The 17,965-nt window shown below is 41.8% G+C and overlaps 1 protein-coding gene across 1 annotated transcript in view; it reads right to left on the bottom strand.

Moving 5' to 3' along the window:
* The window catches only part of LOC126184238 (lipoamide acyltransferase component of branched-chain alpha-keto acid dehydrogenase complex, mitochondrial), a 95,536-nt gene that overhangs the window by 40,244 nt on the left and 37,327 nt on the right, over positions 1-17,965 (bottom strand). The window contains exon 3 of the mRNA XM_049926607.1: positions 3,301-3,488. Within this exon, the coding sequence (XP_049782564.1) occupies positions 3,301-3,488 (188 nt within the window). The remainder of the gene's footprint in view (positions 1-3,300; positions 3,489-17,965) is intronic.

Raw genomic sequence — 17,965 nt, 5'->3', positions numbered from 1 at the left:
TTTTTGTAGCCATTGGTGAAAACTCACAGTGTTTGCTGTGCCACCGAATAATAGGCGGCAAGCATAAGTTTTCAACTGAAAGACACTACAATACATATCACAAAGACGAGTGTAGTGTACTCAACAGTGAAGAACGGCAAGCAAAATTAAATGTCCTTAAGAAAATGGATGAGACACATCAACTCGATTTTACTGTACGTCAAAGTAACTGATACTTCTTGAACTCTTAGTTTCTTGTGTTACATTTATATCTATTTTACTGTACGCTGTACAATGTACTGTTTCCAATTTTCCAGAATGACAACCACACTAAATCTTCACTGTGAGCAAGTTTTAAAATTGCATTAAGAATTGCACAATCTGGGAAACCCTTTTCCGAAGGGAAGTTTGTGAAAGGGTGTCTGATTGATGCTGCAGAACTTGTGTGTGACACGAACGTTAGCAGGTTTCAAGAAATCAGTCTATCCAAACAAACAGTGGCCGGCGATGTGGACAGGCAGCTAATAAATAAGGCTAAAGACTTTGTTGCTTTCTCTGTTGCGCTCGATGAAGCAACAGATCTTACAGATACAGCCCAGGTTGTGATATACTGGTACATACGAGGTGTCGATAACACATTTTGTGTAACAGAGGACGTTTTGCACTTAGTACCTTTGAAAGGGACTACTATTCCAAGCTGTAGAGCAAGCGATTGATGGTGTCAGTATGGACTGGAATCGGTTAGTCTCAGTGACCACAGATGGAGCACCATCAATGCAAGGCCATCAGAGAGGACTCATAGCACGGATGTGCAAAAAGCTACGGCGCACAGACGAGACATTGTATGGAATTCACTGCATTCTGCATTGAGAGATGCTTTGTGCAAAATCAGTAACATTAGCAAATGTCGTGCAAATTGTTGTAAGTACTGTAAACTATCTAAAGACACATGGGCTTACTCATCGCCAGTTTCGGCGGTTCTTGGAGGAATTAGGAGCAGAGTACGGCGACATACCTTACTATACCAAAGCACGCTGGCTCAGTTGAGGTAAAATGCTGAAAATATTTTTTTATTTACGTTTGGTCATAGTAACATTCTTACATGAGAAGGGAAAAAGTGAACCTATGTTGGAAGATACTTGTTGCATATCAGACCTTGCATTTCTCGTGGACATTACATCTCACATCAACAGCCTGAATGTCAGTTTGCAAGGTGAAAATAATTTAACTTCTGACATGTTGGAAAAAGTAAATGCCTTTTAAAGGAAGCTTGTGCTTCACTGCACATTTCCCGACTCTTGGACTGGTCCATGAAAGTGCTAGATTTCAAGAATACATGTCAATAACTGTAAAAATTAAGGAACAATTTCGAGCACGATTTGCAGATGTTACAAGTTTGTCTCCTGTCATTAGCCTCTTTGTTCGACCGTTCTCGTTGTCAGTTGAAGATGCTCCGAATGATCTACAGATGGAACTGATCAACCTACAGTGCAATAAAAGACTGAAGGACAAGTTCTTTGCAGTGCGAAGTACAAAAGAATTCTACGAAAATTTTTCACAACAAGAATTTCCACACCTGCACCGAGAAGCCACAGGAGTTATACCCATGTTCGGGTCGACATATGTTTGTAAAAGATTTTTCTCGGTGATGAAAAGAATAAATCAAGGTTTCGATCAAGCATAAGTGATGAAAATCTTCGCAACTTCTAGCATTTGTCAATGAGCCGTGCTTTTCTGCCCGATATTAACAATATCATTTCTCATGACCAGTGATAAACGTGTTTGGCTTTATTACTTTCATAATTAAAAATTATTGTTTACTAACTGTGCATTATTGCCTCATCTGCTCTATGTTACATTATTATCAGGAAAATTGGTCATTAAACCGATTGTTCCAATGTATACTTACATTTAGGTTTTTTTTTTGTTTTTTAATGTGTGAAGGGCTACGCTCAGCTGAAGTTGATAAAACATAACATTCGTCTAATTGTTGGTTATTATGCAGATTTCAGACGGAACTGATGAAAGATATAGTAATAATGGTATTGAAATAACAGGTGATCATCGAGAGGTCTGCGGTTATCATTCTGTTCAGAGGTCAGTGAAGCAGAAATTATGTGGGTGTAACTGAGGGCACCGAGAATTAATTATAGGAAACCTTGCATTAGTTTAATGTTATTTGAAATCATGGAAGATGCTAAGTGCTCTCTTTCTTAAATACTAGATCAAAAACATTACGCGTATTTACGTGCCATCTGTCAAGCTGCCTTAATAAAAACCCACGGTTGTTAACTGTATTACTAGTCTTACTGGGTTAAACTGTTAACATAAAAGTAGACGTCTCAATGAGTAGACTGTGACAGTATTTTAAATGTTTAATATGTGAAATACCTTCCCATGGTTGGCTTGCAAGCTGTAGAAAGAGCACTAGTATGCGCCGGTACAGAGTATCCCACCAAGTGGATAAAGTGACATTTGTGCATAGAAACGTGCACTACACGGACGCTGATGGCTGCGGCATGCATGCTGTGACCCGGAAGTTGCACATGTGCAGGAGCACCACACACATGCAGAATTTCTGGCCAGCCCTGCCCTAATGTCTTAAGTCCTATCAACCTACCCCATCTTCTGGTTAGTATTCGCCATGTTGTCCTTCCGCCACTGACTCTACAAAGAACCTTATCTCATCAGTCTATTTACAATATAATGTAATACACAATGTAGTGGACAATTAAATTCTGTCAGGCAATTGTGAATCTGTTCGCCAATCATGCCAAATACACAGTATACAAGATAGTGAATTAATATGAAACACAAAAAATATGGAAACAGTACGCTGAAAATGGGTGGAATGTGGATTAACTGACCACTGATGCACAGTTTTTATCAGTATGTTGGATTACATATAAAATCCTGAATTAATTAATTACAGCATAAGAGATGAAATTTAACTTTTTTAACAGTGAGTCATTTATTGGATAAGAACTTAGGACCATAAAAGTAGAAATAAACAATAATGTATAAACAATGCTACAACATTATAATTTAGTGGGAGTCTCTCCTACACAATAGAAACATTACACAACAAACAACAGATTTCTATGGTAAACACAATGCAAAACTATTTATAACTGCACAAGAACACATTATAGTTCTTTCCTGGGAGCAAAAAATTGACTAATTGTAAAAAATTATTTTTCCAATATTGTTCCAGCACACATTACATTCACACCAACCTTAAATTGGAAACAAAGGAGACTTAAGTGCATTACACATTGAGCTACTATGCTGGCATTTAAAAGTATGTGCTGATTAATATACCTGTTCCTTCTGCGTCTTCAGCTTCAATATCGACAAGTGGTTTTCCAACCATTGCAGTGTCGTCGACATTATAATACAGTTTTGAAATTTTGCCATCATAACGACTTGTTATTGTCACAGATGCTTTGTCACTCTGAACTTCACATATGTTATCAAACTGTTGCACCACATCACCTGGTTTCACATACCTGAAAAAGATAAAAATCATCTCCAGAAAATGCATGATCAGTGACACAATACTGAGTTACATGAAAGTGAGTGTAACCTCACACAAGCAAATCATTGTCACAGATGGAAGGACAGCAAGACACAGCAGAATGCACAAAAGGTTAACAGCAATTACTGATGAGACACACACACCACACACACACACACACACACACACACACACACACACACACTAGTGGAAAAAGAAGCTACAAGAGTTGACTTACACATGAACAATCAATGATGTAATAACGAACATGATTGGCGCCACACACCATTCCAATGCACCATTAGAGCTCACAGCTGTCCTATAAGTTCCACCTCAGCACAACATGGGACTCAGTTGCTATCATGTCACTGTAGTATCACACTGTTAGTTCTTAGTCTCTACTTTTGCTATGTCTCAGGTTTTCCCTCTCTGAATTACTTGACAGAATTTATCTGTAGAGCCATCTCCACTTGCCTCATTCCTTGTTGTTTGTTTTCTCTATTTGCAATCGGTGATATGCTGTTGACAGCTGCAGACTGATTATTCCATTTGAGTCATTTCTGGCATTCAATCAAATTTTGGTAACAATAACTGGCAACAAGGTAAAAGGTTAGCATAGTACTGTGGAATCAAATCCTGTGAAACTTCTTGTAAACAGCAACAGCTGCAACAGCAGTTTTGACAACAGCAACAACATCAGCACCAAAGTGAGTTGCTTCATCAACAAAATTCAGCTCTTGAAGGATCAACCGCAGATACGTGGTACCAACCCAGTACAGGCAGAGGTAAATTCCCACGCACAGAGCCACCCACCCACATTTCCGTCATGTATCAGCGACGAAGAGGGATACTTACTTATAGTGGCTGCAACAGCACTTCACTGCCTTTCAAGTCGCAGATGACAGTTTCCAATGGCCACTATTCTTGTCTTGGGCTTCTCCGGAGATGTTTTTCTTACTTAAGAAGTTGGCTACTCTCTTGAATCCTGTAGCTCTCAAATTTGAAGAAATGTGCACTTTATTTCAAATTATTATTCACTAAGATTCCAGGTGGTAACATCATCACTCCTACACACAACCTTGTCAGTCATATCACTTCTGGGTAGCTGATTTATAAGGGTTAAGACACCAATGTGATTGGTAACCTTATATACAGACTCCAGAGACATAGGTGTCCAATTGGCTTCCAAATGAGAAGTATGCAAATCAGCTCAGAAACTAGAAACTAATCATTGGACGATAGTTTGCCAATTGCACCCTCTTTCAAAATTGCATAGGCAAAATATGTGTGCCTTATGGCCCAAATGCAAATAGGGATGGTCCTGACCCCACACCATGCCCCCAGGAATGTGAAATATCCGTAAACCAGTTCCAAAATGGCAGTGTTGTGTTACATCAATATCAGATATATCAATGGCCTCTGAAAAGTCAGTTGTACCCCATTAACATATGCAGCATAGATTTTCATCATGCTCAGACTGCTTCACTGCACATCCACGTGTAGTGTGTCCAGATTGCTGGGCACACTGCACCCACTGTGGAAAAGCTAGGAATCTCCACCTTTGCCATAAACAGTCAGGATGATCAAATTCAGTTCCTCCCATGCATCCAGCAGCTGTGCATAAAGTACAGGCAGTAGTTTCCCCAGGAAATCCTTTATCCAACAAGTTATTTATAAAACTCACAATTATTCCAATGACACCTGTTTCTAAATGAACACTCGCCTATGTTCCCCAGAATTAGTAACATATGGTGAAGGTTCAGATTCAGGGCCAATTCACAATGGACACTGCCTACAAGAAAGTCACAGAATCAATACTGTTGTATGTTGTCGATAGCCACTCTGCCAGAAACATTACACCGTGGATGACTTGTTGTTTGGCTTCTCCATTTCAAACCCAGCAAGGGATGTGCCACAAATTTTGAATCTCATATCTCCTCATTGTCAGACATGACGCCCCATTTCTGCTGAGCATGGTCTACTTCATTCTCCTTACTGATAGCTGTTAAGTAGGAATTCTGTCTACTCCAAGATGTTGCGGTGAAACCAGTTGAAATGAGCACTTGATCAACACCTCTGGAAGTAGTAAAGAAACTCAATTGCTCCCTCTGGCTATGCAGAGACTTAAAATCAACTATACAGGCCCAGACACCAGTAGAAACTCACTGCATACCACATACAGAAAACCTCATCACAAATCTTGCTGAAAGAGAATATTTTTCTAACATTGCTCTTGCGATGCGTATTTGGAAACACCATTAGATGAGGAGACAGGACATTGTAGTTATCAACACTCCCTTCAGGTTGTACAAATACAAATACTCCCTTTTTGGGATATCTATCACTCCTGCAATCTTACAGAGGGCCCCAGAACAGCTAACCATGCCCATCCATATTTGCTGTAACTATCTAGATGACTTAATCATCGCAAGAACTATACATCAAAAACATTTGCACAAAAGAATTACTCAGAGACTGAAAAGAAGGCATCAGGAATTGCATATGCAATTAAGAAGTTCCAGGTATTTTTATTCAGGGCAAAATTAACTTTTATCATGGACCATACACCACCGGTAGCACTATTCGGACCACACTACGCAGTCTACCAGAATGAACAGCACAACGCGGAACACTGGGCATTTTTCCTGCACACCAACAATTTTGAATTTATTTTGTAGCCCCACCAGCAGACATAGCAATGGAGGCAGATGAGCTGGCATGGGTAGAGCAGCGGAGCAGTTTGGAGACATGCCATGGAGGCAGCATGCATCGCTCAATATGGACAGATCCACTGACGGAAGTTTTACTTGCAAGCAGCAGTACACAGAGCAGGCCAGTGCTCACCCTGAGCTCAACCACCATGGACCTCCCCTTGCACTTCATGCTGAGCATTGCTGTCATGTAGTTAGTTGTTAGGGGAGGTGGGAGGAAGAAGAAGAAGAAGAGGAGGAGGAGGAGGAGGAGGAGGAGTAAATGTGGGCACTGATACACCACAATGCGGACTTGCTTCACAACCTTGCTTTGTCCAGCAGAGGGCATGGTGTCTGTTGGGCAGTTCTCTTCTCTGCTCTCACTGCCTCCAAGGCTGTTTGCTGCTTTTGATAAGTCTATGGAAAGGTGGGAGAATTACCTGTGCTGGTTCTTGCTGCACCGCCAGGTGAGGCTTGCACTGATCCAGTAGATATGGTCACCCCATTGTTGTACAGCAGCACAGGTTCATATGAAGTTGTTCAAAATTTGAAGATCTCCACTGAGACTGAGAAATTCCCTTTGACAAAACTTTGTTGGTTGCTTACGCAGTATTTCGGTCATCAAACCCACATGCTGACAGCATGGTTGCAGTTAAACCAACACCACAAGTGCCCGGAAAGGTATATATGGCCTGGATCACTGATTTACAGAGCCTCTTGCACAAATGTTGTGTTGAGTGTCTCAAATACGCTACCTCTTATGCAGACTCATTAATTTGGGATGACATTGTCCAGTTAGCTCCTGATCCTGAGGTTCAGGCTAGGACAGTGACCTTGTCCAACCCTTTTCTGGTTACTATCGCCTGAACTGTGGAATTGCACGAGCTAATGGCAGCAGCATGGGATGTCCTTTCTGATAATTGGCAGGTGGCAAAATTAGGTGTGCATGGTAAACAGCTCCAGGTGCCCCACAGTGTACCCAGACAGCAGTTTTCAGGTTCCTAGCACTATTCTTCCACTGATTGGGTGATCCAGCTGTCCTGCCCCCATTGTCATTTCTTGCCTGTTTGCCGAGACTGCCTGCACATGGAGGCCACATGTGAAATACACAGTTGTCAGATAGAACATTTGACGACTGTTTGTGACAGTCGGCGGGATATGAATCAGTAGTCAGACACCCAAGTCCTTTCCTTGGACTCTGTGGCTGTCTCCGCCACCCTGCACGTGTCACCCCACTGTATTTTGCTAACAGAGACAGTGGATGGGCGACCGGTCAAATTTCAGATAGGCATGGGAGCATCGGTCAGCCTCATTAAGTTGGATACATCACAGGCTGTTGGGGTGCCTCGAGTTGCAACAGCTGCTACAGCAGGCTGTGTCTTATAGTAAAAAATGCATTCCCTTGCGGAGACAGTTCTCCATCTCCACACGTTACAAGAATGTGGAACACAAACTTAAATTTGTAGTGGTCATTTCACTGCTGACTCAAAATATTTTTGGGCTTGATGCTGTTTCTGTTTTTGGCTTCCAGATCATTGATGAAGTGCATTTTGTGTCTCAGTCTGTTCCTTTTCATGATTTGGACTTCTTACTGCAATTACTCAGCCTGCTGTTTGAGAATACTTTGGGCTGGGCAGAAAACTTCAAGGTAAATGTTTCTCTTCTGCTGTCAGTGATACCTAAATTTTTTCACCCACGGTAACTTCCCTTGACCATGGGTGACATGGTAAAGACAGAGTTGCAGCACTGGCAGGATCAAGGAGTCATTTCTCCTATTTTAACAAGTCAGTGGGCCGCCTCTTTGGTGGCAATTCAGATCACTGACAGTGCCATGCGCCTTCGTGGCAATTTTAAAGTGATGGTCTATACACAATGTTTAATGGATTCATATCCCATTCCACAGCAGACAGATTTTTGTTAAGTTGCCGGTGGTGGTGAGGGTGTGTGTGTGTGTGTGGAGGGGGCAAAAAGGCGGGGGGGGGGGGGGGGGCAGTCAGTAATTTCCAAGTATCAAAAATTTATCAGTTTAATTACTTGCCTTTTGGGATCTCATCTTTGCTGGGAATTTACCAATGCTATTTGTAGCAGTTGATTCAAGACACCTTCTTGTGTCAGTTACCTTCATGACATTTGGTTCACGGTCCCTACTCAGGAGGAGAATTTACAACACCCTCAGTCCAGTTTTCCAATGCCTCCTGGAGAATGGCCTTCATTTCAAGCTGAAAAAGTGCAGTGTTTTCTCCCCAAAGGAGCATTTCTTGAGTTGTGCTTAGTAAGGCTGGTTTCAGCTCTACAGATGGCCACATCAAAGCCATCATCAACCTGCCAGTGCTCAAGAACCTGAACGGCTCCAGTCTTTTTTGGGTGAGATTTTGTACTATGCTCAGTTCATTCTCTGGGCCACACCAATCTGACAGGATCTTAACTGGTTTCACCAGAAGGGCGTTAAGTTTGTCTTGTCTGCAGATTGTCAATGGGCTCTTCAGTCTCTCAAACAGAGTTAATGCTCAGCTCCCTGTCTGGCTTCCTTTATGCTGAGTAAACCATTAAGTCCGTCCTGTGACATATCCCAGTACAGCATTGGTGCTGTGCTGTGCTGTGCTGTGCTGTCCTGTGCTGTCCTGTCCTGTCCATTGGAACCCAGATGGCACTGAACAGCCCATTGCTTACACAATGAAAACGCCTTGGGATTAGGTTCCTCCTCATCACTGACCACAAGCCATTGATTTTCTAATATGGCCCATGTACCAAGGTTGGTTGGTTGATTTGGGGGAGGGGATCAATCAGTGAGGTCATTGGTCCCATTGGATGAGGTAAGGTTGGGGAAGGAAGTCAGCTGTGCCCTTTGAAAGGAACCATCATGGCATTTGCCTGAAGTAACTTAGGGAAATAATAGAAAACCTAATTTTATTTGATCCAATATAAATGGTTTTGAAAGCCTTTGACTGTGAAAACAATAGGTTCGTTTATAAATAACTCATCTGCTACCAGTCACGATTTTCTTTATTTTATTTTGCACATGACACGTTTCGGGAAATGATTCCCATTTACAAGTGAATTTTTTCTGTTTGTTATGCCATTTCTATGTGATATTATGGATGTGTGAGAGTCTGCTTCATTTCATTGACTTTAAGTTTCCTTATGGTCCATTTCTGCAGAGTCTCACACACAGCTTCTTGTACATTTTTAACATTGATAACATTTTTTCAATGTTTAAAAGTGTACAACAAGTTGTGTGTGATGTTCAGTGTGTGTGAGACTCTGCACAAATGGACCATAAGGAAACTCTAAAAGTCAACAAAATGAAGCAGACTCTCACACATCAACAACATCATATAGAAATGGCATAACAAACACAAAAAATGTACTTGAAAATGGGAATCATTTCCCAAAACGCGTTGTGCGGAAAATAAAATAAAGAAAATTGTGACTGGTAGCAGATGAGTTATTTATAAACAAACCTATGGAAAATCTAAATCGGGATGGCCAGATGCGAGTTTGAACCGTAGTTCTCCTGAAAGCGAGTCCAGTGTGCTAACCATTGCATCACCTCGCTCGGTCACATACCAAGCTGTTGGTTAGGAGTGCCCACAGACTGCGGTACTGGGCCCCTTCCTCAGTAAATATTGTGATGATATTCCTTACAACCTGACCACCCAGCATGCCAATGCTGATGCGGTATTGTGGCTTCTGATGGGCCCAATCCAGAGTTCGATCAGCAGGTGACTCTTGCGTTCACATTGAATGATGCGTTGCAGCAAGCCCTGTCACATTTTCCATTAAGGGCATGCTAAGTTGTGACAGCTGCTGTTACTGACTGCTTGTGTGGAAAATTATTTTGGCTATCCAGTTGGGTTGGCTGGAGCGCTTCTCTTCTGGTGGAGATCAGGCATGGCATACTTTTTCCTCCTAGCGATCGGCTCAACATTGTCCAGGGGCTCCTCAGGCTCGCCATAGAGAAGAAATGCTGTCAGGTGGTAATAACCCAGCACTGCGTCCTCTCACACTCCAGCTGCTGCATGTGATGCACTGGGGTATGACCAGTGTGAAGGCGTTGGCACAATGTTACATCTACTGGCTGGTGATTGATCGTCACATCAAACATCAAGTGCAGACTTCCAGGGTCTGTGCACAGAACCAGGCTGCATTGCTGTGCCAGTTCTCTCCTTGGGCAGTCCTGGAGCAACTTTGGGCCAGAGTGCACATCAATTTCACTGGTCCATTTTTGGGCAGTATGTGGTAGTTGGTGGTTGACACATTGTCCAATTTCCTGTACGTGCCAAGCTGACCTCCACATGATTGATTCCCACAATTTGTAGATTGTCAGTTATTTATGCCACTCAAGGGTCCCCAGGATCCTCATGTTCAATAACATTGGGAAATTGTTGTCATGGGTGTTCGAAGACTTTTGTGTCCACAATGGTATCCAGAATGTGATTACCACTGCTTCTAACTCGCAGATGGAGCACTTCGTATGTAGATTCGAGACCCAAATTAAGAAGTCCATGTCTGCCTCTTTATACAACAATGCATTGTCGAATTTTCTGGCTATGTACCCTGCAAAACCAGTCAGAGGGTACAGTCCGGCAGAATGTTTGAATGGGTGCCGCCCTTAGTCACATGCCACGGACCAATGTGCCCCACCGTGTTTTCCTCCCGGGGCTGCCAGTTGGATCCAGTCCTTAGGCTGGCAGCAGGGATGGGTGCCAGGGTCATGGTGGGCCACAAAGGTCAATAGTTGTTTGTGGTAGTAGTTGGTGGAGAGCAGCTGACACATCATACAAAGCAGCTGCTTTCACATCCTATTAGGGCACCACCGCTGAAGCCTTCTGGTCAGCTGAGCAGCAAGGTTGATCATGACATTGTTGCAGGGGTGGGCTCCCACTTGTACAGGCCGGCCACCCCACTGCCTCCCTCCTGCACCCTTTGATGCTGCCCTTTTGCTTGCAGCCCTGAACTCAGAGAGGCTCACACTTCCACCGGCCAAAATGGAGCCCACAGATTTCGCTCTGCCTCCTTCCCCTACTGTTTCCTTCCTGACTCCCCTCTGCCAATGGAGGTGGCCTCCTGCCCACTGTCACAGGCAGACTTGCTGTTGCCACATGCATCCTCCATGTCCTTCCACCTTTCCAGCAGAGCCACTGAACTTCGGTGATAGGTCTGCTGTTGCTTTCTCCTGTGCCCTCTCTGGTTCCGCACCGGATGTCACAGCCCAAGAACAGCTACTTTAGGCCCTATGTGACCTATTCAGGGGGGATGGATTTAGTATCCTTGCTAACGGACACTGCAATGAATGCAGATGATCTGGCATAAGTAGAACAGTGGAGTCCTTCAGAAACCTGCCACGGAGGGCACATGCGTCATGTAGTACAGGCAGACCTACTGATGAACTGTTTACTTGCTGGTGGCAGCAAGGGGATTGGGCCAATGCTCACGCCCAGCTCCACTACCACAGACCTCGTCTCGTGCTTCACGCTGAGTTTTGTCATTGTGTGGTTACGCGTTAGTCACCCATGCAAGCTGCATGCTGAGTTTACTGCCGTGCAAGCCTCTACACGGGTTTGGATGCATTGCTTCCTGTAAGTTGACTTGCATGTCGAGTTCTGTTCTTCCCAAAGGGTTCTCTTCACTGGATGTTATCAAGCCACTATCAGCCTGCGATGTGCCCGCATCAATAATGTAGAGTAGAGGCATTGTCATGCCTGTGCAGATATTAAAAATTAAATACAAGGCATCAATGCAACACACACGGGACCTGACCCTGCCTTTAAATAGCAGGACATCTTACGTTTCCCATAAATACAGAAAGGAGATAGACATTTGAAGGATTTCCCATAACAAATGCCCAAATTGCTGCAGACATGCACTGCAAGCCAACCATGAGACAAATGATGCACTATGTTCTTCACAGGTGGGCCACACTCATTTCAAAAGTAAAAAAAAAACAAGAGTTACAAATCTGTTATTTTATCTACCACTATCTAGCAGTTATCAATGATGTCCCCATAATAGTCACTGAGGCAGATACACAGTATGCCATCCCAGCCACAGATTTTACAATTACTTCATCATGGGGACTGGCACAGGTGAAAGCACTACTGAGACAACACACTTGTTAGCTAAGTTTAAACAGGGATGTGCAAACCACAGAGTGCAACTGTTAAGCTAGGTCCTATCAACAACATCCTGCCCACCACACCCCCAACTTTGGCCACAGTATCGCTATGGGAGAGATGAGTTATACTACTTTGTTATGACTCTAAACGCCCATCTCTTAATTCATTCAATGTCTGCTGTCATGCCTACTTGAAATGGGTTCCAAATGCTGGAGCAGTATTTTAGAGTTGGTTTCACTAACATCTTGTACGATATTTTCTTTACAAATGCACTACTCTTTATCAGAATTCATTCAAAATATCTATCTTTCTTTCACCTTGTCTACTAATAAGTTTACATGTTCACCCAGTTGCTTCTTGGTATTAACACCAAATGCTTTACCGAGCAAGGTGGCGCAGTGGTTAGACACTGGACTCACATTCGGGAGGACGACGATTCAATCCCGTGTCCGGCCATCCTGATTTAGGTTTTCCGTGATTTCCGTAAATCACTCCAGGCAAATGCCGGGATGGTTCCTCTGAAAGGGCACGGTCGACTTCCTTCCCCATCCTTCCCTAGTCCGATGACCACGCTGTCTGGTCTCCTTCCCCAAACCAACCAACCAACCACGAAATGCTTAACTCTTGTACTGGATTCCATAAGTTTGTCACTACTACTGCAATTGGATACCATTTGGTTCTCTCTCTTTATTATGGCTATGCTCTTACATCTACCCATATTTAAAAACAGCTATCATCAATAAAATCAGATGCAAATTCCGCTCAAAGGCTTATAAAGAAAGCTGGAACATGTGATGGATACTGACTACTAGCAAGCGTACTAAGAGCCATTAGCCATTAAATACCAAAACCATTTTGTTATTCTCTGCAAAATTAACATGAGCTAGTTCCTTTAACAGGTATCACACTCCACAATATTACTAGTGTTTGATGTTTCACAAAGTCGAATACACTCCGGACTGAATGCTTATCCCGTTCTTCTTCAGACGTACAGTTTTCCTACATTATGGTGATGCCAGAATAATCTCTGAATTTGGAACGTGAGTATAAAATTTTGAATTTACAAATAAATGATTAAGTTTTAATAAAGTGCCTACTGTAAAATGAAAATCTCATGTGCATAAACAGGTTACCACAATGAACAGCGAAGGAAAATATGTTTTCTCATTAATCTTAATTACATAGCTCTTTGCCTAGTCATCATCAGTCCTATTTATGAAGTTCCTTGGCCCAATGAAGTCTTATTTTTCATTGCAGATGTAATCTTCTGGCATTTCCTTTGACAACTAGTTTTTAAATAAGCTTTGAACAATCTCCTCCCCATAATTACAGCTGACAGTTTAACAACCAAGTCTTTCATTTGATGGAAAATGTATGTCGATGTGTGTAGGTTACTTTTTTGGGGCCAGTTTTACAAGTTTCTCATTGTTCTCAAGGAAATTTTTCTTTTTCATCCACACTTCCACAGTTGTTGTGTTCAGTATATACCATGCCCCTCCAATGAAACCTTGATTCTGCAAACAGTCGTCTGCAAACACTGGCTGTATCTGCTTTCATCAAGCATCAATGAAACTCTAGCCACTTATCTGGGTGAAATGTCTTTTATCTCACCTGTAAGCATAAAATTATGGACAACTGTAGCTCTGCTCAATCCACATAAAAGTAAAAAAGTTAACAACTACCAAAGCAATGAAAGTAAGAAATAAAATAATACAATCAAGGAAAATACCTGAACACTTCTAAAGTGAAAAAATGTAGGTTTTCCTACTTTGGTTGATGCCAATCTCTGTGAAGCTTTGACGGAAATTGCTGTTCTCCATTGCATACTACAATTATTGAAAAACAACTGCAAAGAACTTTCAAAGAGAGAAATATGTTGTAAACGTAAGTTAGCACAGATTCTCTGACTGTACATGGTCATATTGAGAAAGTAAGTGTACTGTGACCAGACTGAGCAGTGGTTTTTTTTTATGTCTTTTCTTTTTTTTAACAGTTGGCAACACAGAGCGGTAAAGGGGGGGGGGGGGGGGGGGGGAATCCTCTGAACAGAATAAGCATCACACGAAAACAGTATCATGCAAACTCATGTTGTAGTGTCCACATGCATGAAAGATGTCGGTAAGAAATCCTGCCAAGTGCAAGCTCTGATTTGCTTCCTACTTGCAGAAGGAATAACACCTATCAAAATATTTTCACAAATCAAGAAGGTTTACAGCAAAGATGTTATGAATAGAACGAGTGTGTTTAAGTGGTAAAGGGAGTTCAGTGGAGGCAGAACAAATGTTCATGATGAACAGAGGAGTGGAAGACCTTCCATTTTGACTGATGAGTTGACGCAAAACATTGAGGAAACTGTTTGCGAAGGCTGCCGATTGACAGCTGATGAAATTTCTGTGCTGTTTCCACAACTCTCCAAAATTGTCTTATAATAGAGAGCCACAGAAATGCTGGAATATCACAAACTGTACATGAGACGGGTTCCAAAACAGCTGACAGAGCAGCACAAGTAAAAACTGGTCAATAGCGCTCGTGAGTTTCTTGATCGATTTTGACTGGAAGGTGTGGATTTTCTGAGCTCTAACATGACTGGAGACGAAATGTGAGTGGCTCATTACACACCTGAAACAAAAATACAGTCATCACAGTGGCGTCGGACAAATATCCCATCTGCCAAAAAATTCAAAATCACAATTTCAGGCACAAAAATCATGGTCTCAGTGTTTTGCGACTTAAAAAGGCATCATTTTGGTCGAATTTCTGCCTCAAAGAGTGGCCACAACAATACTGTGAGAGCCTTTAAAAAAAGTGTGCTTAAAAAGAAATAGGGGGTGGTGGGTGGGGGGGTGGGGGGTGGGAATGCTGATGAGAGAAGTGTTCTTGTTGCACGACAACACCCGTCCTCACACAGCCTCAGCCAACAAGACACTCTTGGACTCATTTGGTAGGGATGTTTTGAACCCCTCACTTGGTGCCTTCAGACCGTCATCTTTTCATCTCCCTAAAGACACACATGATTGGAATTAAATTTTGAAATTACGAGCAGGTGCAGAAAGCGCTTCTGAAATGGGGGAATGAGTTAGCAGGAGAGTTCTTTGAGGAGGGTATAAAGGAGCTCTGTGCCATGGTTCAACACGTGCATTGAATGAGATGGTAATTGTGTGGAAAAACAGTCAACAAGTTTATCAACTATATCCTGTATTTTTTCAAATATACTTTTCCTAAAAAAATATAAAAAATCTAGTACACTTACTATCTGAAAATGCCTTAAAATGATAAAATGCTTGAAAAATTGCCTAAGAGTGTAATGATTTGTACAGATCTGTAGTATTTCATCTTTCTGTCAGCTTTTTCACTTTCCATACCACAGGAACCCATCGATATTGGGTGGAAGATTTGTATCTGTTAACTGACTTATGACCATAACTTCCTAGGATTTTCTGATTTATCTTTTGTCAGTACCTGATCATAGAAATTATTGTAGAGTTTGCCATAACCTGACCACACAAGTCCACATGGTGTCATCCTTTAGGTATAAACTTAACAGGTTGAATCATGTGACAAGCCCACTTTAATGCAAGCTTTTTATTTCATCAAATGACCTTCCATTAGGAAAGTGGAATTTCTGTTCCGAATTGATAGATCTAAAAAAAAATAATGGATCTATTTGTTTCAATCTCACATTTGAATTTAACTGCTTGAAAATGGCATCTTTTGCACAAAGAAAACCCTTGTACTGATGGTACTGTAAATTTTACATCAAACCACCCAACTCCACATAAAAGGCATTTTTTCAATTTTTCTATCAATTGAGTGTTCAAAATTCCTTTGTCAAAAAATGAACATGATGATGAAACAGCAATAATAAGACTTTTTACGTAACATATATAAGAACAGTTTACTTTACTTTGAAAAAGTGAGTACAAGGATTCCATCTGTCTTTCGAAAGTATGAAATGAGAGTATCTTTTGAAACCACAAATAGCTTGGGGTCTATTTTGCTGCATATTGTCTATACAAAGAACTTATTTCATGCTTTGGATTTTATAAAATTTGGTTACCCAGACTGTGGGGCCTGTTACGTTGGCCAAACAGGAGGGAGGCTGGAAATTAGGTCACATTACGTCAGAAAGAAAGGAAGCCACAGAGAGACTGAGTATGGCTGCTCATTTACTTACAACAAAACATAGCTTTACTTGCACCAATACATTGCCTCCTACCTTCCAAGCTTCACACAAGTTCTCCTGAAAAGCTTGCGGGACTAACACTCCTGGAAGAAAGGACAGTGCGGAGACATGGCTTAGTCATAGCCTGGAGGATGTTGCTAGAATGAGATTTTCACTCTGCAGTGGAGTGTGTGGTGATATAAAACTTCCTGGCAGATTAAAACTGTGTGCCGGACCAAAATTCGAACTTGGGACCTTTGTCTTTCACAGGCACGTGCTCTACCAACTGAGCTACCCAAGCACAACTCACGACCACACCCCACAGCTTTACTTTCGGCAGTACATTGTCTTCTACCTAAAAACCTTCATAAAGGGTCCTGAGTTCAAGTCTCGGTCCGGCACACAGTTTCAATCTGCCATGAAGTTTCATATCGCTGCACAGTCAGCTACAGAGTGAAACTCTCATTCTGGAAACATCCCCAGGCTGTGGCTAAGCCATGTCTCCACAATATCCTTTCTTCCAGGAGTGCTAGTCCCACAAGTTTTGCAGGGCAACTTCTGTGAAGTTTGGAAGGTAGGAGATGAGGTACTGGTGGAAGTAAACCTGTGGTCACGGGTCACGAGTCATGCTCATTAGAGCACTTGCCTGCAAAAGACAGAGGTCCCGAGTTTGAGTCTCAGTCCAGCACACAGTTTTAATCTGCCAGAAAGTTTCAATCAGCATACACTCTGCCGCAGAGTGAACATCTCATTCTGGGAACAAAAAATAGGTTGTTGACTTTGATGTGAGGCTGTTGCATAAGGGTGAGAAGGGCATGTTCCCTGACATCCTAGAAGAGCTAGAGATCTTTTGCCATCAGAAAAATGTTAGCTGCAACCTGAATAATGATCAGTTCATTATGAAAAATGCTCTTTTTTGGGAATTATTTGAGAACTGCTTCCTTGGAAGCAGTGAAAAATATGACCCAGGGGATACGAAATAGGTCCTGACTTCTTGCCAATATCTAGCAGCCACTGATGTATTACAGTATGAGTATGATGGCTATAATATTGAACTTAGGTAACTTTTTTCAAGTTATTTTGGTTTAGATGCATGTACACTGTTGATAAAAGAAATTTCAGTGTCTTGTTTTATTGTGTTTATAATTAAAAATCTGTACAAAGTGGCACAGAGATCAATAATCTTTACATCCGTAATGGATTGGCAAATCACACCAACAATCTACCCTGGTGATATTTTATACCATCTATGAATTATTCAGTAAATAATATGAGCCTCATACCTTGTCACAACGATTAAAATAAATAAAAGAAAAATTATACAAATCAGTTCCCATAGTCACTGCATGCATAATGTGCCTCCTAGCTGTTCATAAATTTTATGGATCTGATTTTACCTATGCTTTTAAAGATTAAAAGAATAACTGCTCACAAGGAATGAGTCTGGCATTTTTTATATCTTCTGACGTTGACTGTTAAATGTGGTAGTAAGCCAGTACAG

Source organism: Schistocerca cancellata, chromosome 4, assembly GCF_023864275.1.
Source record: "Schistocerca cancellata isolate TAMUIC-IGC-003103 chromosome 4, iqSchCanc2.1, whole genome shotgun sequence".
Lineage (NCBI taxonomy): Eukaryota > Metazoa > Arthropoda > Insecta > Orthoptera > Acrididae > Schistocerca > Schistocerca cancellata.
The sequence above is the reverse complement of the archived record's forward strand: the minus strand, read 5'-3'. Positions and strand labels throughout refer to the sequence as shown.